Here is a 24,674-nt window from a genome sequence, read left to right as displayed (position 1 = left end):
TTGTTAAAAGAGAAATATTTTTTGTTTAAGATTTTCTTGTCTAAGGGGGGAGGAATTGTAGTGTATTGAGTAGAATGCACTTAGAGTAAACTCAGGAATAAGTACTGCTTGGCCACTCTGGGTTAGAGTTCGGTTGGCCAGCGAGTTGTCTAATAAGAATATACATTCTGTTTGTACACAGTAAAAAGAAAGAAGAATTGCCCATCGTTGTCTTGACTCTGATTTCTATCATATTAATAGACAAATACAACAGATATCTCTAAAACTCACTTGAGTTTATTGTAGATTATTAGTCATGATGTTATGATACCCTGTGAGGCAGTCAGAAACCAGTTTCCTGAGGAGGCACTGCAAAAACTCATTGACTGATTGGGCAGCAAGCCAGCAAGTAAACTTTACTTTGGTTTCAGACAGTCACTGAAACATAAAACAAGAGTTGAATTCAAGTGAATTGATTCACTTTAATTAATTGGACTAACTTTCTTCGTATGAGAGAGGGAACGGTTTAGAAAAGCGCATTTGATTATTGTTTCAGTTCACTCAGCTTTAAGTATTGTGTGCACTATGTGACTTTAAAAACAACAATAGAGCATTTTGTCAAGCAATATTTCTACTGGTCAGAAAAAAAAACTGCTTGTTACTGGAAAAGATACACTATTTAGACAAAAACTGAATTTACGATACTGAAAAATGCACTTAGGTAGTGTTTCAACATTTAGTTACTCCCCAACACTGCTTTGTCGAATGGTTTCATCTATCTAAGTAATTCTTGTCAGGAGTGGAACTGTAAACCCAGGATTCATTTAAATAAATATCCAAATATCAGGTATTAACAATATACAGACTATACAGATTAGGGATTATGCAGCAACAGATTTAACCCATGGAAGTGATGACACAACAATGAAAATACCTTCCACAGACAGAAAAACCCTTCTGGCTAAGTTCAGAATTTGGACTCCACTCTGAATAAAACCCAAAGTTTCATTCAAAGCCAGAGATTTAATATAATGTTATTGGGAAAACTGTGATGAATGCGTCAATACACCAACTGCTGAGTTCAGGAAACAGCTGTAATCTGTATTTTCTTTGTTTAAAAGACCACATTTTTGTTTTTTGGGTTTTTGGATACTGGCGACCTGTCCAGGGTGTCCCCCGCCTTTCGCCCAATGTTAGCTGGGATAGGCTCCAGCCCCCCGCGACCCTGTACACAGGATAAGCGGTTGACGATGGATGGATGGATGGATGGATGGGTTTTTGGATGTTTAAAAAAAAAAAAAAAGCTATAATTTTTCACCAGCTAGACTAGCACTAAACAGCACTAACCAGCCTAAATCAGTATGGTAATTCATGTTGGTGTATGCTGATATTTTCAGCATTGTTCTCTATTAAAACTTTTGATTAATTCTCACAAATGAAACAGAACAAAGCAAAACATATATACACAGAATTAACTTTTAACCCAATTATTCCCTTCCCATCCCAATCTCCAACCTTTGACCCTCTGCAAATATCCTTGTGGTCAAAGCCTGAGTTACACACATATAAACAAACAAACAAACAAACAAAATATTTGAGAAAAAAATAAAAATAAATAGAAGGAAAAAAGAAAGAATTACACATAGTAAACAATTAAAAAATTAGACCTTCTTTTAAACCAAGCCTAAACAATCTAGAGGAAGTCCAGTAAAAATGATGCACAATCTTAAACTGAATAAGGCGTATCCTTGCATTCCTAGACCTATATATTTTTTTTATTCTTTCCCACTCCCCATCCTCCAATACGAAGCTCAAATCTTTTTCCCATAACCTCTTAAGGACTGTCACCCAGACTCTGAATCAACGAGGAGTAATACACTGATGCTTCATTACCCTTTCCAAAGGTTGTGAGCACCATACAAAGAGTTTCTGTGTCTTAGGGGCTGTGTACAATCAAATGTAGTAAAATGTAAATGGCACAGCAGTAAATACCTGAAAATTGAGACCTAGAAATCCCAAATTGCTGCATTAAATTTTCAAATGATCTCAAAGCTCCATTTCACCTCCAGGTCACCTAGTGTAGCAACATCCCTTTCAATCAATTCTTTCCAGCAAAAGGGGGACTTGTTAATACATAATTTGGGGTTCAGCAATATACTTGAGGAAACATTTAGGTAAGTATCAGAACATACGAAAAACATTTGTCCATACTGAATGTGAATGTAAATAGGAAGCATTATTACTCCTCTAGGCAATTTAATTGAAAGACTTTGCAATGGTGAGATGGACAAGGACCGCTTGTTCAATGTTGTTCCAGGGAGTGGCTCTCTCTTGTGGAAGAGACAATGGGCAAGGTGTCTAAGATTAAAAGCAGAGTAATAAAACAGAATTTGGGGAGGCTTAAACCTCCTTTGTCAATTGGTCTATGTAACTTACTGAAATGCAAACTATGTAACTTACTGAAATGCTTATTAATATCTATGACAGAATTACATATTTTGGCTCCAGAAGACTTCACTGAAGGAATGGTGGAAGAAAACTCTCTCTGTTATATGTATCTGACAAGGAGTTTCCCTGCCCTGTCCCCCAACAGTCTGTCTTGCCCTGAATAACCAAAACTCTACCTTCTGTACCAAAATAGTGTTGTATCTATATTTTAGCTGAGTCAGCTTTCTAAGACCATTGGATGATATTCAGCACTTCAGCTCTGTTTCAGCACGTTTATTACTCTTTTGCCATTCTATGAATTTCTGTGCTTTTATCTTTTTAATGAGTGAGGCATATTGTATGATCTGCCCCTAAGGACTGCCTCCCATGCCATGCCATGCCCACGGAGGACACCAAGGACCAATTGGTTTCTACATAAACATTGACATTCAAAGATAAATTGTGTACCCAAGACAAAATTATATAGACCAATTTACAACATGGATGTAACCATAAAATCCTGAACATCCCACAGAACATAAAAAAGATGTGCTTCAACCCCACTCAACTGGAGTCCATCCCCAAGAAATCCGACCATCGGTCCATGCATGCTCATAAGATTGCTACCAGAGTGCTCAAGTCCTGTGTTTTTTTTTCTTGTTTTTTTGTTTTATTACATAAACCGTGCCATTAAATTTCACATAAATATATTCAATAAAATAGGCCCCAGTAAATTATAACAACAAACCCACAAAATAACTAAATTAACTCAAGTCAATTAAGGGAGAAAGAGAAAAAAAGCGAGTTAGTGGGCCAACAGAATAACAAACCCTCTCAGACTGCATCAGCAAAATGTACAATGTTTAGTCTATATTATTGATTTAGTGCAGGCCCACTCACACCATTGATTTAAGCCATAGCTTGTCATGAGCATGTAAAAGTCTTGCGTCCATCCTTGGCATCAATTCTCAGCTTAGCAGGGTAAAACATTTCAAAGCTCACCTTCTGTTCATGCAGAAATTTCTTACACTTTTTGAATCTGAAAATCATAATGTTGCAGTCCTCCCAGCACAACTTAATTGTAGCAGAGTGAAGTGGAGCTCGCCTCTAATCGGCCAAAACTCGCATAGCATCAAGTGATTCTGTATTTTTAGCAGCGTTAACAATATAGGGCCATGCAGGGCTGGACTGGTAATCTGGCATACCGCGCATTGTCCCAGTGGGCCAACGCACTTTGGGGCTGATCAGGGGAGGACTGGCCATTGGGAGAACCGAGGAGTCCGGTGGGTCGGCCGCGAAATGGGCCGAATGGTCAGCGATAAGCAAGAATGAGCCGATGCGTTGCAGCGCCACGATATGCAGAAAATTACAGCGAACCACTCACATTCACCCCCCCACCCCCCTCCAACTTTTGGGCCAGTTGCTATGTAAAATCCTGGGCTGATTTCTCTTCCCAGTCCAGCCCTGGGGCTATGGCACATTTACATTCAGCCCAAAGCATAGTTTAACTAAAGTGAGTTGGAAACTAAGATTGGTCACATCTGCAGATCTGCAGGAAAATCATGAATTCTGTGTCATGTTGATGGCTGTGACTCTGAAAACAGGGGAATCTATCCTTGTCTGTGACTGCTCAATCTGTTTCGTATGTGTCCTTACAGTGGAAAGCAGTGTCCAACTCTCTGCAGTGCAGGGGCTAGACATGGCTGTTTAATTATTCATATTAGGCTTATGAATATTTGATCATGCCTCAGAGTTGAGGAAGACTGATATCACTCTGGGGAACTATGGAACTCACACTAGCGTGCAACAGAGTTTGTGACTGAATATAATCAAATGTTGGGAGTACTTGGTACATACTAATGCAAATTACAAAAAACCTGAAGTGTGTAATTTTTTATTTCCTTATTAGATTTTTTGTTTTATTTGTCTAAAATAATTTATCCAATCTCAGCTTATTATGCAGAAAAAATTATAAGTAAGGCATTTACAAGTTGATTTCCCCAAATTTTGAAAAAATTGTGGCTCAGTGGCACTATCAAAGCATTTTTCTGTTTGTCTGACCTTCCTGACCAGACCGACACAGCAAAATTGGCTTCACCAATGGCATGAATTTGGGGTACAACTATCTTTTTGGTATCTTTATGACACGGGGGGCAGTGTTGGTTGTAATCTGATTAAAAAGTAATTTGTTAAAGTAATTTAATTACTTTTAGTATAATAAGTAGTGTATAATGATTACGTTATAAATTTATGTAATCAGATTTCACTTGCTGTCTTTCAATTAAGTTAATTATTAAAAGTACATAACTTTGGTTACACATATTTCTAAAATTTATATTATTTGTGTAGAATACATCTAAATGTAAATTATGTTCATATGTACATCTGTTTGCGTTGCTGTGATGGCTGAAGAGTAATTATCGAATCATTGTATGGAAGAAATGTGTGGTGCTGAGTGTAAGACTTGAGTGCGATAAAGAACAAGGAACTATAAAGCACTCTAAAGTAACACTTGTGTAAGTAATCAGTAACGTGATTGTTTTTTCCATGAAGTAATGAGTAGTTTAACCTAATTACAATTTTAGGGAAGTAATTAGCAATTTCTTGTGGATTACCTTTTTGGGTTACCTACTCAACACTAGCTATGTTTACATCCAAGTTGCAAGTGAAAAATAATGTGCGAATAAAGCCTAATTTCCATCCCATGTATTCAAAAGAACAAAATCATCTCTTCCGGATAAGTTGTTGTCACTGTGACTATTTTGTTGATCAAATATTTGCAGTCTAGAGCACACAGACAAAACCCTTAAAGAACCTATCTCATGTCTAAAGGCGACATTTCTGGGAGCGTTCCTCCGTCCTGATGTCTTTGCTATACGGATCTATAGTATATTTTTCACAATTGTTAATAAACCTGATCTTTATACATCTTTGTTTTATTTATTTTTTAAATAGTAAATAGTTTTCGTAAAAACTGAAGTCTTCATATGGGGACAGCAGGACTAAATTTAGAAATTTTCAATAATACTAAGTTATAGACAGATTTTTTTTTTTATCAAATTGTTTATTATGTTTCCAAGAGAGTTAGTTATTCATGTTTTTGAGACGTTATAGACATTACACCTGATTGTAAAGCTGCTTTGAAACAATATGAATTGGGAAACGCACATATAGAAAACTATATAAATAAAAATGATTTGACTTAATTTGAATTTTATGTTACAATGTTGTTTCTACTTTGGTAACAAAATCTCAATGTTCTCTCTTTGCTCTATCAAACAAACAAGTGATCAGAAATCAGAAATTTACCAATGAATCATAATTAATTTAGATTCAAATTAATGGTCAGTCAATGGTCGTCCACTCACTGCCAACCATGTTAAAATAAATTTTAGAGCATTATAAATTCTGAACCTAAGTGCTGATTACCATTGTCCCATGTCTGCCAACCATGTTGAGTGGTCCAAACATAATTTGCAGCCTAAAACTGAACTTTTGGTCTGATGTTTGGAATAAATGCACTTTGCTGCATCGGAAAGCTATAGGACGCTCCGTTTCACCATCTTTAGTATATTACATAACCTTCAGTGTGCTCTCTGTCTGCACTGGTCTCAGAAATTCGAAATGCACATTATTTTCATCCTAAGTCTATATAAAGTCTCTGACAGCAAAAATGTTTGGCTTTTGGATGAACCCATTGATTCTCAATGTGATAATGCACAGTGAACATAGGATTTCTAAGGGGAAAAAAGCCCTAGAGTCCACACCAGTGGACACTGTGTTTAACAAACTCTGTCGAGATCGGCGCCACGCTATTTTGTCATGTGACTCAGTGAGTCCAAATTTTAACCCTTTACTGAGAGAGCTTGTCCTGATGCACAGTGTATAGCGAAAACAAAACAAGCAGTGCACACAGAAGGACACAGGGTCGCACAAGGTTAAGGACACCGTTATTTCAGGATGACCAGAACAACATTTCAGATGCGTTAATTGGTCAACTGGTTAATCCCATTATTAATTAATTATTTGCTGTATTTTTTGATGTGCATCTTGTATTTCTAAATATGTTTCCATCATACAGTAGTTTATGCACATTTCTTCCAATCGGATAAAAAAATTATCCACCAAGCGAGTATATACGTTTTTTTAAGATGCACAAAAAATGCACATAAAAATACATGGATGGAAACAGCTACTGATGGGGGGAGTGTTCATCATTAGTTTTGCAAATCCATTTGGTGACACTAGTGGTGCAGAAATTACACACTTTATCTTTAAGTGGGCATGCTAAGATAGAAACACATAAACACACACACACACACACACACACACACACACACACACACACACACACACACACACACAAACACACACACCCTAATGCTCTCCCACCTGAATGCTCCATTCTCTTGTGAGACAAACATCTGCAGTTCTACAATATTCTATTTTCTGGCCCTGCCCTTCTCTGGACAGCTGAAAAAGAGTGCTGGTCACCACTGGTATAAAATAATAAACATTACTTTCTACACCATTCAGTTCTGCTAAATCTAAGTGTTTTATATATGAAAGCCCAAATCAAGCCATGTCTGTTTAAATCAAAGATATCTTCTCTCTGTTTCTTTCTTTCTCATTATAGTAGATCTCCGTGTTGGCCGACAACTCCTCACATCCCAGCATTCCTTGCCAGGCAACCCTGTAACCAAGCACGGCCACATCGACCTGCGCACATCCATGGATGGCAAATACAAAGAGATTGCGGAGGTAATCAAAGCAGCGGTTTGTGTAGTCTGAGATGTTATGCTGTTTAATTCACTGAAATAGATGTAATTAGATTTCTGTCATTAATGTAAATGTCTGCTAATGTGTGTGTGTTTAGGAGCTATTCTCCCGCAGCCTGGCTGAGAGTGAGATGCGGAGTGCTCCATATGAGTTCCCTGAGGAGAGTCCCATTGAGCAGCTGGAAGAGAGGCGACACAGACTGATGCGGCAGATCAGCCAGGACATCAAGTAGGCTGACATTCCATTATGTTTCAGGGCCATTGGGCCCTAACCTCAGTTTTAGGAATAGTTTAACCAAAAATGGAAAATATGTCTTTATTTTCTCACCCTCATGTCACTCCAAACCCATATGCAGATATTGGTTCTGTGGAACTAAAGGAGAATTTTAAAGAATTATCACACAGCTTTTCCAAAAAATGACAGTTTATAGTGATCATGGGGTGTCGAGCTCCAAAAAAGACAAAAAAAAGCACCAAATTTTTTGTCATCATTCATTCTCAAATCAAATCAATCATGCAAATCATTATGTAGCTCTTAAACCTAATATGGTGCAGGTTGGACATCAAAACATCATTGGGTTTCTCGTGTACAACATGATCATACAGGTTAGGAACCAGGTTTGGAATGAGGGTGAGTAAATAATGACAGAATTTCCTTAAATCCCCTGTTCATAAACCTAAATGACCATTTTACCCCTGCCACCCCTCCCTCAATTTTTTTTGTGTGTAATTAATTAATTAATTACATTAATTCAAGCTAAATTAATTTTGTTTTGTAACCTGAAAATTTGCCCATCATTTCTCTATTTGTTCACTCTGTAGTTTGTAAATGCTTGTATATGCCATTACTTTTGAGGTTTGAGCCTGATATCCTACTGCGAGCCAAACAGGACTTCATGAAAACAGACAGTGCGACAGATCTAGAGTGAGTGCCTTTTAAATTGTTTTGCGATCATTTACATGAGACCCAGTGTGTCTCGAGCCTGTTACCGCAATACCAGCATGTTAAATCTCCTCTCTTCCACAGGTATATGAATGAACAGAGCCAGGTGCCTAAAGAACTGTATCCTGAGAGAGAGCTTGTCCCAGAGAGAGAGTATCAGAGAGTCACCATCTCGGGAGAGGAGCAATGTGGGGTAGCAACAGCTCCTGTTTTTCATTTTTTTTCTCCCTTGTAATACCAAAACAAGATGTTGTTGACAGAATTTAAGTGGACCTATGTAATTTAATGAGAAAAAAACTGAATATATATATATATATATATATATATATATATATATATATATATATATATATATATATATATATATATATATATATATTGAGTGTGGAATGATGGTCAAAAAGGAGAGGAAAAATGTAAATACATAATAATAATAATGATGAAAAAATAATAATATAATATATAAATATATAATTATTATTTTTCAAGCAGTTTTTAAATGTGTAATAAAATGATCTGTAAAAGAGATGGGAAAAGATCAGACAGACGGACAGATTGATGAATGATGGATGGATGGATGGAGATAGTGAATTTGACAGACTCTGCAGTTTATATTTAATAGTCTTCTCTCACACTCCCCCAGGTTCCGTTCACTGACCTACTGGATGCTGCTAAATGTGTAGTGAAAGCTCTGTTCATCAGAGAGAAGTACATATCTCTGTCAATGCAGAGCTTCTGTAGGACCACAGCACGTTACCTACAGGAGCTTGGTGACAGCCTTCTGGACCTCAACACATATGAGGAGGTGCCTGAATCCTCCGGATCTGCAGGTGGGTTGAACTAGAGCTTTGTGTAGGAAAATGTATGATGGTCTTTATAGACCATTTCAAAGACGTAAACGATAACAATGGAATTGGAACGCTACAGTGCATGTTTTGCCCTGAATCATTTCCGGTAGCAGCATTTTTATAACCCAGAACTGTCAAATAAAATGACTAGCACATACTTTTAGAATCTAGCTGAAACAAAACTAACAAGATATGTGCAAAAACTGAAAATCAACAATAAGGAGGTCACTAATGGATCATTTAAATAAGATTCAACAAATTTTCTCACATCAACGTTTACCTGAAGTGACGTGTTGTTGATACTGAGCGTGTCTATGCGAGAGAGGTGATGAAAGTGTATTGTAGTTTAGATGCTCACATTTATTTCCTCAGCGGAAAGGTCGGAACATTGGATCGCTATTATTATAATCAAATGAAGCTGTTAACGCTGTAAGTATGTGACATGCAGACATGGTACTATCCTTATGTGTCTCTTTCTTCTGCACTAGCTTTTATACTACTCCAGATACTCTGAGATCTTGGTAGTGCTTTACTGCAAGTTTTGTTAACTTTTGTGTGACAAATTGCTTTTTATGCTCCTCAATTGTAAGTTGCTTCGGATAAAAGCATCTGCTAAATGACTAAATCCAAATGATATGCAGAACTTCATTCATTATAATAGGATCTATCTAAAGTCACTTTTAGACCCCCTTAAGGAATATTCTGACTTAACGATCCAGAAAAACTCTATCTATCAAACTTGTTGTTTGTCTACGAGAGATAAGGTTAGTGCTACAGTTGGTATTGCAATGATCTTGCCATCTTGCTTCACTGCAGCAGTTTCAAACATCCAGGGAGCATTTGGTCCAAATGTAATAATGGCATTCTATTACAATCATTAAAGAGTAACCTTAGTAACATTAATCATGTTAAAGTGACTATAAGCCACGGGAGAATTTGAATGTTGTTTTGAATGAGTTTGACTGCTACCTGGAAATGTTCAAGTGACAAAGACATCACTTCTTTAAACTAACAAACAGACTTTGAAATGGTCTATACCCAGAATAGAATTAAATAAAAACATTCAGTAAAAGATATGGTAAGAACTGAGGCTCCATTTTGTGTTTTCTAAAGCCATTGTTTCCAAAGTTTGCTGTACTATAGAGTTTTTGAAAGCCTCTGTTAATGGTAAAATGACATTCAAGTGTGAATGAGAGGAGTAAACATAGCAAATTTCATGCGTTTTTAACCAAAGTGAAGAGACAATCAAAAACATAATTCAGAACGTTTTCATGAGATCACATTCCGTTATCTCCAGGAAACAATGAAAGCAGGTGCTCTGCTTGCAGATGAGGTTCTTGAATCAGCCTCTGTTTATAAACCACAAATTATCAGTAAAACCACAGCACAGTAGTTCTACTCATCTCTTTCCTCAACTGTTGTTTCTGTAGAAATCCATTTCATATAAGATAATTTTTGTACACAACAGCTTATTACATCTCCCTCTCTCTGAAATTGAGTGTTCTCCACAGATGCAATGGTCCACCCACCCGTATCAGAAACCAACCCTTACGAGGGGCTAGACCATGCCAACATGCCCCCAGGCAAAGGTTACACCTGCAAAATGGTGGACGGTGTTGTTCATGTGTACACACATAAGTGAGACAATCAATTTAATTTAGTTAATAGTAAAGAAATTGCTGAGGAAACATTCTGCAGTGTAATTTAATATGCTTTACTAAGTTTATAGAATTGTTGTTGCATTATTTGATTTCAGTGTAACCTTTTCTGTTTTTGTTAAAAAATATTTCGTAATCTCCCTCAGCTCCTCAGAGCTGGACCTGCCATATCCAGACCTGCAGGAATACATAACTGATACGAACATGATGATGGCACTCATTATTAACGGGCCAGTGTAAGTTCAACACAGTATGCTGTGGGGTTTGTTCTATTCTCATCTAGCATATTCAGGAGATGACGATCAAATTACTGATTGAAACAACTCATTCTGTAAATGTGAGCTCATCCCTGAGTGAGCACATTTGCTTGATTGAATTCCTCATATACTGACCTCAATTTGAACTAGAGAAACTGAGATAGGACCGAGATAAACACTATTTCTAGCCTGAATCATGATGATGCCACAAAGATGAAGAGGAGGCTGATCTGATCAAATTAGACCCCTTATACTATGCATAACTGACTGTAGCATTTTCCAACAGGAAATCTTTCTGCTATCGTCGTCTGCAGTACCTTAGCTCCAAGTTCCAGATGCACATTCTCTTAAATGAGATGAAAGAGTTGGCAGCTCAGAAAAAGGTCCCTCACCGGGATTTCTACAACATTCGGAAGGTCAGCTTTTCCTCAGCATAAAAGCACAGAAGAATTTGAATTTGATTATGAAGAACTGCACTGATGATTAATTAGTCACTGCTATTCCATACTATTCAAATTCTCACTCTTGAACTTGCACATCTTGTCTATTTGGCATCTTGTCTTTCTTTCAGGTGGACACACATATTCATGCGTCCTCCTGTATGAATCAGAAGCACCTGTTGCGTTTCATTAAAAGGGCCATAAAGAAATATCCAGGCGAAATTGTCCATGTAGAGAAAGGGCGGGGACAGACCCTAACAGAGGTGTTCGAGAGCATGAACCTAACAGCCTTTGACCTCAGTGTAGACACTTTGGATATGCATGCGGTAAGAACATTAGAGATTTTTCATAACATACAGTACAGAAGTGGAAACACTAATTGCAAAAATATTAGTACACAAAATTAGGGCAATAATGTGATAAAACAATTATTGAAAGCAAGAAACTATATATACACTTATGTAAACATACAAACAAAGCAAAGCAAAAGTACAAAATTGGAATAAACCATGAAAAAGCATAGAGTTTCTTTATGAGCAGAGTTTTAGCTGTTCACACAGTAGATGCCAAGGCTAATCTAGTGGGATTCCAAACTTCATGGGCTTGTGTGGATCTGGGTCACTCTCACTAAAAATATGTTGCACAGAGTTGCAGATGCATTGGAGTTTAAATAAGCTGATGAATGGGCTATTGTGCTCTATTTTGTGTTGAATGGGTCCCTAAACCATATGAATAAAAGTTATGGAAAGGATATCTGGAGGAAACCTGACAAAAAACACACAATTTGTCATTTAAAATAAGGTACTCTTTGGCTCTTTCTCACAGGACCGTAACACATTCCACCGCTTTGATAAATTCAACTCCAAGTACAATCCCATTGGAGAATCCATCCTCAGAGAAATCTTTATCAAGACTGACAACCATATTGAAGGGAAATACTTTGGGCACATAATCAAGGTATCGAGCAGTTCCTTGTAACTGTTGCAAAACAATTCAACAGTTGGTACCAAGTTTGTGATTCAGTTTCATATGGTTTTGTATGTGCGCCCCCTGCTGACGGTTGTGCGTTTCAGGAGGTCATGGCGGACCTGGAGGAAAGTAAATATCAGAATGTTGAGTTGCGCCTGTCCATCTACGGTCGCTCGAGGGATGAATGGGACAAACTGGCGCAGTGGGCCGTCAAACACAACGTTTATTCAGACAACGTTCGCTGGCTGGTGCAGGTGCCACGGCTATTGTGAGTACTGCTTAAAACGGTTCAATATGAAAAAAGCACACATGGTTGCATAGTAAATAATATAGATTTATACACATTTTGAGTTACATTTTTACGTGTTTTAACATGAAACATAACATTCCCATACAGAAATCTCATATGTGCCAATATAAGTAAAACACGTACGTTTTATGTAATGTTCACAAATATGTAATATATATTTTCACAAATAATAGTGGAATTTAAATATGTACAGTTTGCTCAAACATAGGCTATGAACTAATTATATATAAGTTTAATATATATAGGCCTATATATGGTACATCAGATTTCTTTATAGGAGATTTACACATTGTAAAAGCCATCCGATTAGTAAAATGAGTATGATAAATAACAGGTTCTCTCTCTTCTCTCTAGTGATGTGTACCACACCAAAAAGCAGCTGTCTAACTTCCAAGAGATGCTGGAGAATATTTTTATGCCTTTGTTTGAGGTCACTGTTCAGCCCAGCAGTCATCCAGAGCTGCATCTTTTCCTGCAACATGTGAGTCTGATGTGATACTAAAAAGCTAGTCTGTTATTGTAAATGTGCTTTTGTGGAGGACCCTTTATTAACAGGATAGGCTTGACCTTCAGCTGGATTATTACCGTGCCAAACAGTATGTTGAAATGGAAACACTGAGTGTGGACAAACTACATTTGTTCTTGTCTAACATATTCAAAATATAATTAATTACCCTGTTTATTTTACGAGAATTGTTGTTTTAGGCTTCTTTGTCCTTAGATGAGAGTAGGGTTGAAGTAATAGTTTAAAGGGATAGTTTACCCAAAAATGAAAATTCTCTCATCGTTTACTCGCCCTCATAACATCCCAGATGTGTATGTGGACTTTCTTTCTTCTGCAGAACACAAACAAAGATTTTTATAAGAAAATCTCAGCTTGGTAGGTCCATACAAGTGAATGTTGACTAAAACTTTGAAGTTCTAAAAAGCACATAAACGCAGCAGAAGAACAATCCAGTCATCTAATCAATTTTGGATGGACCAGACCAAAAAAAAATTCCTTTTTCACTCTATATCTTGACATCAGCAGTCTCTAGGCACGATCATGAATCAGTTTGATACTTCTTAGTGCTTGACACGTGTACAGAGCACTATATGGCACTAGAGTGTAATTGAGAAATAATGATTGCCAAGGAGGCTGCTAATGTCAAGATTTAAAAGTGACCAAGGAAAGAAAGAGGTCTAACACAATGTCTACAGAAACAATTTTTCTAGGATATTAGGAGGCTAAAAAAGAGTGCTAAGGAACAAAATGTTTCCAATTTACATAGTTATCAGTGTCCAAGTAAAAACAGTGCACCTGATTCCATTTATAGGTCAGAGTAAAGTCTTTGCCGTAACTCTTCTAGTTGATACATTCTGAAATACACAAAGGCTCAAAGAAAAGTCATAGACATGCATTGTACTTTTATAAATGTATACTAGCATAAACACTTCTAAAGAGGAATACATACATTTATACATAACGTATGCATAGACATCAAGAGATATATTTTCGAGAGGACAACAGTTAATTAAGCACAAAAAGCAGATTTTCCATCAAATATTTTATACTGAAATACAAATATATCTATGTTAAATATTTATAGTCAATCGAAATGTATGTATATAAACTGGTCAAGATTTTACATAATTTATGTATTGTTTACTACTAAGGAGTTGTATTTTGGTCTGTTCTCACCAAAAATGGATTAGATCGCTTCAGAATACATGGATTTAACCACTGGCGTTGTATGGGCTACTTTTATGCTGCATTTATAAGCTTTTTGGAGCTTCAAAGTTTTGGTCACCATGTACTTGCATTTTATGGACCTACAGAGCTGAGATATTCTTCTAAAAATGTTTGTTTGTGTTCTACAGAAGATAAAAAGTCATATTCGTCTGGGATGGCATGAGTGTGAGTAAATTATGAGAGAATTTTCATTTTTGTGTGAACTGTCCCTTTTATATCCATGGTAGTTAAACAAAGTTTCAAACCCTGGAAGGAGTTACTTATACAATTAAGTGTTTCACGAGTTTCTTTTAATAAGAAGGCATCTAATAAATGACAAATAACTAGTTGACAAATAATTTATGGGTGTGATGTCCATTTAAAGTTTAACTTCAGTGGTTAAAATCACTAGTGACTCAGCAGCAAGAACTTTATTTTAATCAAATGGTACCAATTCACTGTTCACTTTAACATGTGACAGGTCATACAGCATAGCTTGAAATAAATAACATCAAATGATAAACAAGTGTGATAACAGTAAAAACAGTTATATTGCGAGACTGAATGTTGTCCCACAGGTTGTCGGGTTTGATAGTGTGGATGATGAGTCTAAACCTGAGCATCACATCTTTAACCTGGACAGTCCGAAACCTGTGAACTGGATGGTGGAAGACAATCCTCCATACTCTTATTACCTGTACTACATGTATGCAAATATGACTGTACTCAACCACCTTCGCAGGTACATGTTTTACCTCTGCTATACCAAAGTACACCTTGCTTACCTAAGTAAATAAAATTCATTAATGGGATAGTTCACCCAAAAATGAAAATTCTGTCATCATGTACAGTGCTCACACTCATATTGTTCCAGTGTTCTTTTCAGTAGAAGACAAAAAGACATGTTAGGGAGATTGTTAGTCTCAGTCTCCATTCACTTTCATTGTATAGAAAAAAGTTATGATGAAAGTGAATGGTGACTGAAGCTAACATTCAGCCAAACATTTCCTTTTGCATTACACAGAAGTACAACATGGGTATAGAACACATGAGTGTGAGTATATAATGACAGAAATTTGTTTTTGGGTGAACAATCCCTTTAAGTAAAAATAGCAGAAACGATTTTGGGTATTTGTAGTAGTTATTGTACTTGTAGGATTGTTGTGCCCTTTACACTTGTTCACGTTTCCAAGTACACTGGTTTAACTCTCTGATCAAAACCACAACTTAGGATATTGAATCAAAAGTTTTTGCTCTAGGACTGTAGTTAAACATCAGCTATTTCTCCCAACAGGGAAAGAAACTTTAATACATTCGTGTTACGGCCGCACTGTGGAGAGGCCGGGCCTATCCACCACCTGGTGTCTGGATTTATGCTATCTGAGAATATTTCCCATGGTCTACTCCTGAGAAAGGTATAGCTATTTCACTTTACCATCACAGTCATCTCCACTTCTAGAATCTTCGACTAAATCAAACTCGCCCCAAACCCCCCTCCAAATAATCAAAACAAGCAAGTACAACTCCCCCATTATTTATACCATGACCAGTGATAATATGTAAATGCCCTTGGCTAACATAACACCTTTTGATAACATTTTGTCCTTTATTGAATTGCATAATTGATTATTTAGATTTAAACGGTAATATCCTTTTTTGAACTCGAATCAGTGTTTGAGGGCCTCAAGGTTATGTGTAGTAAAGGCAAGAGCCTCGTGCAGTTCTTATCTGTCATGTTTTCTCACAGTGAATAAGCGTAATCTAGTGTTGATTATTATCGGAAAACCCCAACAGCCAGGAGCTGAAAGCTGCGAGTTAATTATTTTTGCTTTTTAAAGTATTTTAGAGTGATATGTGTATATATTTCTCTCAGGCTCCTGTACTGCAGTACCTGTATTATCTGGCTCAGATCGGCATCGCCATGTCCCCTCTCAGCAACAACAGCCTTTTCCTCAGCTACCATCGGAATCCGCTGCCAGAGTACCTGTCCAGAGGCCTCATGGTGTCTTTGTCCACTGATGATCCACTACAGTTCCACTTCACAAAGGTTAAAAAGCATATTCACATCTAAGATATGCATGACCGTTACTTTTCAAGCAAGATCACATATTAAAAGGATCACATAATAAAAGTGTAATTTTACAGTATAGCTGTTGCTCCTTGAATGTGGCCTGTAAAATGTTTAATATTGTGGTTGTGTGGTTGTTCCAGGAGCCGCTGATGGAAGAATACAGCATTGCCGCTCAGGTGTGGAAGCTCAGCTCATGTGACATGTGTGAGCTGGCCCGAAACAGCTTGCTCATGAGTGGATTTTCTCACAAGGTGATCACATCTACACTTACACCTCAGCAGTGGCACAAATCACCTTTGTGTTAATAGAAAGAATTGCGATGTTTATTTGCGAGCACTGTTTGTGCTAGTTTAGCGCCTGATTCTCTAAAGGAATCGTATGGATCAGGCAATGGCACAAACGTGTCCACAAAGGCTGTGCTGAAGGCAATTTGCATGGCACAAATACAGTCTTGCATAATTTAAATACTCAAGAAGCATCACTATTTTAGTGCTGATTGCACCTGCTTAAACTTTATGGTGGGCGATTATTGAATATGATGTAGGTTTTTGCACTGTAATACTATGCACATGTGTAGCACAACTGTTTAGTGAATTCGCCCCTCAAAATGTTTTATATTTTTACTTGGTTACACATTTTTCATTATACATTTAAATTACAATTTTTTTTTAGATAAACTAAATTATATGCGTCATGTGGTAACATCTACGTGAACTGGTTTTATAAAAAAAAAAAAATTTATTTGAAAATGTTATTTATTATGACTCACATTAGGTTACACCAACACAATTAATCATAATCATAATTAAATAATTATATCAAGTAAAAAAAAAAATGTTGACTACCCAACTCAAATCAGTTTAGTTTATATATTAGTTTATTTTTATTTTTTTATGTGTGTGCAGTATGATCAAAGCCAGAGAGAAACACACATGTGACTAACACATCCAAATGTTCTCTGTCCAGGTGAAAAGCTACTGGCTGGGACCACATTATCTGAAAGAGGGGCAGGAAGGCAATGATATCAGACGCACCAATGTTCCAGACATCCGTGTGGCTTACCGCTCCGAGACGCTGTGCGAAGAGCTGAATCTAATCACCCAGGCTGTGCGGACAGAGGAGCTGGAGATTGGTGAAGAGCAGGAGGCTCTGAGTGGTCTCCATGGGTGAAGGGCAGGCCAGATATTATGGGTGTGAGACACTTGCAATTATTCAACTAGTGCAGAGTGTGAATGAAAGCTGAATTAGGGAAGTCAACTGATTTGATTCAGCAGGTGTTCAACTAAATACCCAGTTGAGAGCTGAGAAATTACATTTGGCGTGAGAAATTTCATGAAAATTTACTGTAGTTATTTTGGTTGTGAGGTCCAGGCTTAAAGTCTTGATTGCTGTAAAAAAAAAAAAAAAAGTAATTGCACAAAGTAAAAAGCCAATGTTGTCTTTGATATAAGCACATCACAGTTTTGCAGAATACCAACTGGAAGCTATGAACTAGAAAATGTAACCAAAGTCAAGCTTCAGAACACCCCAGAAATCTCATCCTCTATTACTGTGGACCTTACCCTGTCCATTACCTGCAGCCCATTATGAAGATCAGTGAAATGGTTTACACCGTCATCAATAATGAGCATTTGGTGTAGCTTGTACTCTTGGTCTGAACACTAACAGCCATAAACATTGGTTCCTTGACTATTATTTGTGAGTCACATCCATCATCACCATTCAGATAATTTTTAATGGACTTTATTTCCTTTATATTCTTAATATTAACAGGTTGTGTTCTAATGTGCTTATTGTTGTGGTGTTATTTATTTTTAAGTGGTTGTATCCATTGCCCATTTTCAAGTGAGTTTAAATGGAATAATCATTGGTGATATTTATTGTAAATCAGAAATAATATCAAAGTGAAGTTTATTTTTTCTGTTGTATTCTATATCTCAAAATTAAAATGTAAAAATTCTGGAATTCTGGATATTTTTGTCATTCATATTGCTACTAAATGTGATGTAAAGTAAACCTGAAAGTCCAGAAAAATGTGTTAAATATCTAGTGTTGAAAGTGTTTTACAAAAACGATGTTTTTTCAAAAACGATTTTATATATTTTATATATAAAATATATAAAATAAATACATCCAACTTTAGTTTTGGATTAACCATTTGGTCCAAAACAACATTACATTGGCAACAAACAACTCTATTCCTCTCCCAACTGGCTATATGGAGCCCTTTGCCTGGGCACCTCTCCTTTTGGTAACATACATTTTAAATTTGCATACAAAATAAACATATTAAATTGAGGATGTACCGATCGATCGTCCGATATTCGTCTTAAATCCGTGATCGTACCTAGATTCAGGGCCAATCTTTTTTGCAGCAGCAGGCAATCACACATACACTGCTGCTCTAATAAATGAGCACTTGCTCAGCACTTATGCAGAAAATTGGCATTAACACAAAAACGTTGCGTCAAATGACAGAATTTACACCAATCGTTAGTCTGTGTTAATCATGACAACGGTATGCATTCTTGAAAGCCAATTTATTGTATGTGATTATGGATTGATCTTAACAGCATATAGATCTGATGCTGCAAACATGACACTTCCAGGAGTGCCAACACAATTATCTCATATTATGCACATCAACAAGTGCAATGAGAACAAATTTGTGATTAATTTAATCGCGGTAGCTATCGATAAATGTTGTTTTTCCACACCATTCAAAATAATAGATGTCAGTCACGGAATTAGCCCAAAATACAACAAGTTTAAACAGTGTTCAATTCCTCCTGGGAAGTTCGTACTTACAAGTTCAGAAGTTGCTATTTTGATGTAATGAGCGTTCGAGTGATGTTAGTTGGCAGCAGCTTGTTAGAATGGGGAAATTCATCTCCAGCACATGTACCCCCCCAGGGATGTGTGCTCTCCCCTCTACTCTTCTCCCTGTACACAAATGACTGAACTGCCAAGGACACCTCTGTCAAGCTCCTGAAGTTCGCAGACAACACTACAGTCATCGGCCTCATCCAAGATGATGATGACTCTGCATACAGAAGGGAGGTTGAACAGCTGGCCGTCTGGGGCAGTCAAGACAACATTTCTCCCCAATTTGGAATGCCCAGTTCCCAAAGTGCTCTAAGTCCTCATGGAGGCATAGTGACTCCACGTCTGAGACCGTCAACTCGTGAATCTCAGTGACACCACTCTCCCCCGTTCTTGTTAGGGTTTCCACTCGATTCTCTCCACTCAGTGATATACCCACTAAGTATCATGTTGAAAGAGCCTTAATATTTGGTGATTCTATTGTAAGGAAAGTGGAAATAGAGACTCCATCCACTATTGTTAAATGCATTTCGGGGGCTCGGGCATCTGACGTCAGATCAAATTTACAAGTGCTGGCTAATGCTAAACATAGATTTTCTAAAATTGTTATTCATGTTGGCACTAACGATGTCTGGCTTCACCAGTCGGAGATCATTAAAGATAATGTTAAAGAGGTGTGTGAACTTGCAAAAACAATTTAAGACACTGTAATATGCTCTGTACCTCTCCCTGCTCATCGTGGTGATGAGTTTTATATTAGATTAGTGTCACTGAACTGCTGGATGGCTGAGTGGTGAATATCATAGGATTTATAGACAGTTGGAAGAGTTTTTGGGGTAGACCTGACCTGCTAAAGAGAGACGGACTCCATCCCTCCAGGGAAGGTGCTGCTGTCCTCTCTAGTAATTTGGCTCATAGTCTTAATAGTGATAGTGTTTGACAAACTGGGCCCAGGTCAGGAAGCAGACAAACTAGTTAATCTGAACTGATTAATGTAACACCGTCAGATATAAATAAAAAATCTCTGTCATCTTTTGCCCTTAATACTGTATATAGATCACTTGGGCCGTATTCAGATTTCCTTGGTGAATTTGATATTTACTATCAGATCTAGTTGTTACTGTGGATAGAGCTATAATTGATGGTGACGTCAACATTCACATAGATAATGAAAATAATAACACATTGGGATTAGCATTTATTGATATTCTCAACTCTCTTGGAGTCAGACAAAATGTGACAGGATCAACTCTGTCATATGGAGTTGATGTTGATACTATAGAAATTGTACCGAAGAGTGATGACATCTCAGGTCATTACCTTGTCTCTTGTTTGTTGCGATCAGCTAACGTCACTCAGTCTAAACCACGCTATCATTCAGGTAGAACTATTCTTTCGACCACTAAATTTTGCTTCACTTATAATCTTCCAGAACTTTCTCACAAACTCTTGATAGTGTTTACTTGAGTCAATTTTCATAAAGGTAACTTTACTTTTACTTAAGTATGATGAATGGATACATAATACAATGCATATGAGTCCAAAATTAAATAATAGCAACCTAAAACACAAACATACAAACGCAGAGACACTCTACACAGATCTTTGTAAACATGTTGTCAGTGCCGGCAGTCAGACTGTAAACATTGCGTGTGTGTGTTTGCGTGTGTATATGGATGTGTTCGTTCTCAATCCCGATCAGAGACCATTCAGGTCAAAGCACTACTCTGTGACATTTAACATCTGTCAAAGTAGCAGAAATGTGTGTATTGGACTTCATACCTTTTTAATATATCTACAACAAAACCATGTTTGCAACCCATTTTACTTCCATAATGCATCATTTTGAATAGAAACAGGATATTCAACAAGAAAGAATATAGGGTGGAACTTAATTTGATCTGATTAATTGGATCATGAAATTGGTCTATAACAAGGTGGTTGGAGGGAGAGAAAATAAGTGGGTTTGGTTGTGTCAGCCAAAAAGTATTATTACATTTTGATTGGAATGTTATGCAAGACAAACCCTTTTCCTTTTCCAAAATAGGGTCCATTTTGACTTTATGTTGACTGCCGAACATTTCTTACAAATGCATTCAAAATAATAATTAAATCATGATGATACATTAGCTTTAATATTCTAGATAGAAATTCAAATATTTAAATGTATATTGTTAGATGGTAAAGCTTACATTAGACTACATATGTGAAACCACAGTCTAGTAATGAACCTGGCAATGAGAGGCAAGCCCTGGGTATAGAAAACCCTGACAGCTTGCCATTTCTGGTGACCTGGGCTGGGAACAAAGACACAGACCTTCTTTGTGTTCTGTCCTTTTGATCACCCCTTTTTTTTTCCTGTGGCCTGTGCACCTCTAGTATTACAGCATGGGGCTATCAAGTAGCAGTAAATTCTGCCTGGCATTTCAAATTCAGGAAATATGTCTGTAAGATTTTTTAAATGATTTTGAGGTTGTTATCCAAAATCACCATTATCACACAATAAACGATTTTGGTGCAGACTGTTTGGCCCAGATTTAATTTAATATTAATTGTTATTAAACTATTGTATATACAGTTATTGTATATGTATTTATGTGTTCTAATTTTATTCTAATTTGAGGCTACAATTACAAATACAAAAAATAAGAAATACAAAAATTATAAAAAGGTAATAATAAGAAAAAATTTGTTTTTCCTACCTACATGTATGTGTTGCTGAGCAATGTCCAGTTTGCGAACAAATCATTCTTCTGAGTCAAATCTTTTCAATAAATTGGCTGCTCTGGTTCACAATACCATTCTGAATTATTTATTCAAGAATCGGACTGATTCAGTTAATCTCACTGACTCAAAGTGGTAAAACGGTTCACTGAAGATAAAAATGATAAGTCAAAAATGATTTAAATTTAGGTGAAAAATCTTTTTCTGACTCTCATGCCATCCCAGATGTGTATGACTTTTTCTTCTGCAGAACACAAACGAAGATTTTTAGTAAAATATCTCAGCTCTGTTGGTCCATTCAAGGCAAGGTAATGGTGGCTAGATCTCTCAATCTCCAAAAAGCACATAAAGGCAGCATTAAAGTAATTCTTATGACTCCTGTGGTTAAGTCCATGTCTTCCGAAGAGATCTGATAGGTGTGGGTGGTAAACAGATCAATATTTAAGTCCATTTTACTGTATATATACACTTTTAAACGGCCCTTCTATGCATGTTCAAGATGGGTCTTTTTTTGTTTTTAAGTGATTTGCATTCTTTGTATGTTTCGCCACCTACTGGGCTGTTGTGCAAATGTGATTTATGTTTTATTATCCTTTCCTTTATCCCCTTTTCTCTTTCCTCCCTGCCCAGTAGGTGGCGATATGCATGAAGAATGCAACTCACCAAAAAACAGAAGAAGGTCCTCTCATGAATGAACATGCATAGGAGGGCTGTGCGAAAGTGTAGATTTATAGACCATTTCAAAGATGTAAATAATAACAATTGGAATGCTCCTTGCCCTGAAGCATTTCTGGTATCATTACATTTACATTTATTCATTTGGCAGACGCTTTTATCCAAAGCGACTTACAAAAGAGGAAAACATAAGCGAATCATCTTAAGGAGACAGTGGTATGAAAGGTGCCATACTACAAAGTTTCACTATCATCAGAATAGTATACAAAACAGATTTAAGTGCAACAAGTATTGTAAATAATTTTTTATTTTTTTCTTAGTGACTGGTTAAGTGCTTTTGGAAAAGATGTGTTTTTAGCTATTTTTTGAAGATAGAGAGTGAGTCAGCTTCACGGATTGAGTTGGAAAGGTCATTCCACCAAAGTGGTATGATGAACCTGAAAGTCCGGGAAAGTGTTTTGGTGCCTCTTTGTTTTGGTACAACAAGGCGACGTTCCTTAGCCGACCGTAGGCCTCTAGTGGGTGTGTAGCTCTGCATAAATGTTTTTAGGTATGCTGGAGCAGACCCAGTGACTGTTTTGTATGCCACCATCAGGGACTTGAATTTAGTACATGCATGAACCGGCAGCCAGTGGAGAAAGACAAAGAGTGGTGTAACATGTGCTCTCTTTGGTTCAGTAAAGACCAGACGTGCTGCTGTTTCTGGATCATTTGGAGAGGTCTAATAGCACATGCAGGAAGGCCTGCAATGAGAGCATTACAGTAGTCCAGTCTAGTTATGACAAGTGACTGAACGAGCAGTTGTGTGGCATGTACAGAGAGGAAAGGTCTTATCTTCCTGATATTGTAGAGTGTAAATCTACATGATCTTGCTGTCTTTGAGATGTGGTCTGTGAAATTTAGCTCATCATCAATGGTTACCCCTAGACCGTTTTGGAAGGCGAAACTGTAGTTGGACCCAGCTGCACGGTGATGTTGTGTTCATCAGCAGGGTTGGCTGGAAAGACAAGGAGTTCGGTCTTGGCTGGGTTGAGTTGCAGGTGGTGTTCCTTCATCCAGGCTGAGATGTCTGCCAGACAGGAAGCGATTCGAGTGGTCACTGTGGTGTCGTTGGGCTGGAAAGACAAGTAGAGTTGCGTGTCATCAACGTAGCAGTGGTAAGAGAAACCATGTGGCTGGATGATGGGTCCTAATGATGTTGTGTATATGGAGAAGGGAAGTGGCCCAAGCACTGATCCCTGAGGTACTGAGGAGATTACCTGAAATTAATATCCAGACATGTTGTTGATACATAGCATCTACGCGAGTGAGGCGATAAAACTGTATCTGTAATTTAGATGCTCACAATTATTTCCTCAGCCAAAAGATTGTGAATATTGGATTGCTCCTATTAGGCTGTAATCAATTAAGCTGTCTGGATGGCCTGAAACTTAATCATGATCGACCTTGGTCGCATGCCCGGCGGAAGTTGTGGCCCAAGCACCCAATGAGCTCTCTCCATATGCAAGTTTGCAATATCACGCATATCGTGATTCTCCCTAAAAAAAGTTCTCCACAAATGAAATCATTGATTGAATGTCCTTCTCAGCTCCTTCTGAGACTCCATTTATTAGAACGTTCTTGCGCCTCATGCAACCCTCCAAATCTGTGATTTTGGCCTCCATCATGGATTGTAATTTCAGCATCTCTGTGTACTCGGCTGACACAATACTGCCTTCCACCTCCTCTAATCTACAGTTTGTTTTCGCAACCTCTCCCATATTATCTTCAAGCTGCCTTGTATTATCTCTTAGGAAGTCCTGCTGTTCTCAACGAAAAAGTCTCCTAGCAGGGACAGATTATGACTTGCACAGGCCCCGGGGCCAATTATCTCCAAGGGCCCCCCTTGTTGTGTTTTCATGCCCAAATGTTGTTGGGGGTGGGTGTTTTGTTTTAATGGTCAAAAAATATTGTGGCGTAGTGGCTAAAGCACAGGGCTGTTAATCAGAAGGTCACAGGTTCTAACCCCACAACCACCACCATTGTGTCCTTGAGCAAGGCACTTAACTCCAGGTTGTTCTG

General features: G+C 37.4%; 1 protein-coding gene across 5 annotated transcripts in view; it reads left to right on the top strand.

The window, feature by feature from the left end:
- LOC127630943 (AMP deaminase 2-like) overlaps window positions 1-18,350 on the top strand; it is a 31,220-nt gene extending 12,870 nt beyond the window's left edge. For 4 of the 5 annotated variants that reach the window (XM_052108838.1, XM_052108842.1, XM_052108843.1 and 1 more), the window contains exons 2-18: window positions 7,043-7,167; window positions 7,283-7,413; window positions 8,041-8,109; window positions 8,212-8,320; window positions 8,771-8,957; window positions 10,487-10,613; window positions 10,780-10,869; window positions 11,177-11,306; window positions 11,462-11,656; window positions 12,156-12,287; window positions 12,404-12,567; window positions 12,964-13,090; window positions 14,899-15,062; window positions 15,615-15,735; window positions 16,194-16,367; window positions 16,532-16,642; window positions 17,358-18,350. In XM_052108838.1, coding sequence (XP_051964798.1) covers window positions 7,043-7,167; window positions 7,283-7,413; window positions 8,041-8,109; window positions 8,212-8,320; window positions 8,771-8,957; window positions 10,487-10,613; window positions 10,780-10,869; window positions 11,177-11,306; window positions 11,462-11,656; window positions 12,156-12,287; window positions 12,404-12,567; window positions 12,964-13,090; window positions 14,899-15,062; window positions 15,615-15,735; window positions 16,194-16,367; window positions 16,532-16,642; window positions 17,358-17,561 — 2,360 coding nt within the window. In that variant the 3' untranslated portion in view covers window positions 17,562-18,350. The remainder of the gene's footprint in view (window positions 1-7,042; window positions 7,168-7,282; window positions 7,414-8,040; window positions 8,110-8,211; window positions 8,321-8,770; window positions 8,958-10,486; window positions 10,614-10,779; window positions 10,870-11,176; window positions 11,307-11,461; window positions 11,657-12,155; window positions 12,288-12,403; window positions 12,568-12,963; window positions 13,091-14,898; window positions 15,063-15,614; window positions 15,736-16,193; window positions 16,368-16,531; window positions 16,643-17,357) is intronic. The other variant, XM_052108840.1, reaches the window with a different exon arrangement.
- Window positions 18,351-24,674: the final 6,324 nt, after the last annotated feature.

Source organism: Xyrauchen texanus, chromosome 37, assembly GCF_025860055.1.
Source record: "Xyrauchen texanus isolate HMW12.3.18 chromosome 37, RBS_HiC_50CHRs, whole genome shotgun sequence".
Lineage (NCBI taxonomy): Eukaryota > Metazoa > Chordata > Actinopteri > Cypriniformes > Catostomidae > Xyrauchen > Xyrauchen texanus.
Note: the sequence above shows the minus strand (reverse complement) of the source record. Positions and strands in the feature narration are given on the sequence as shown.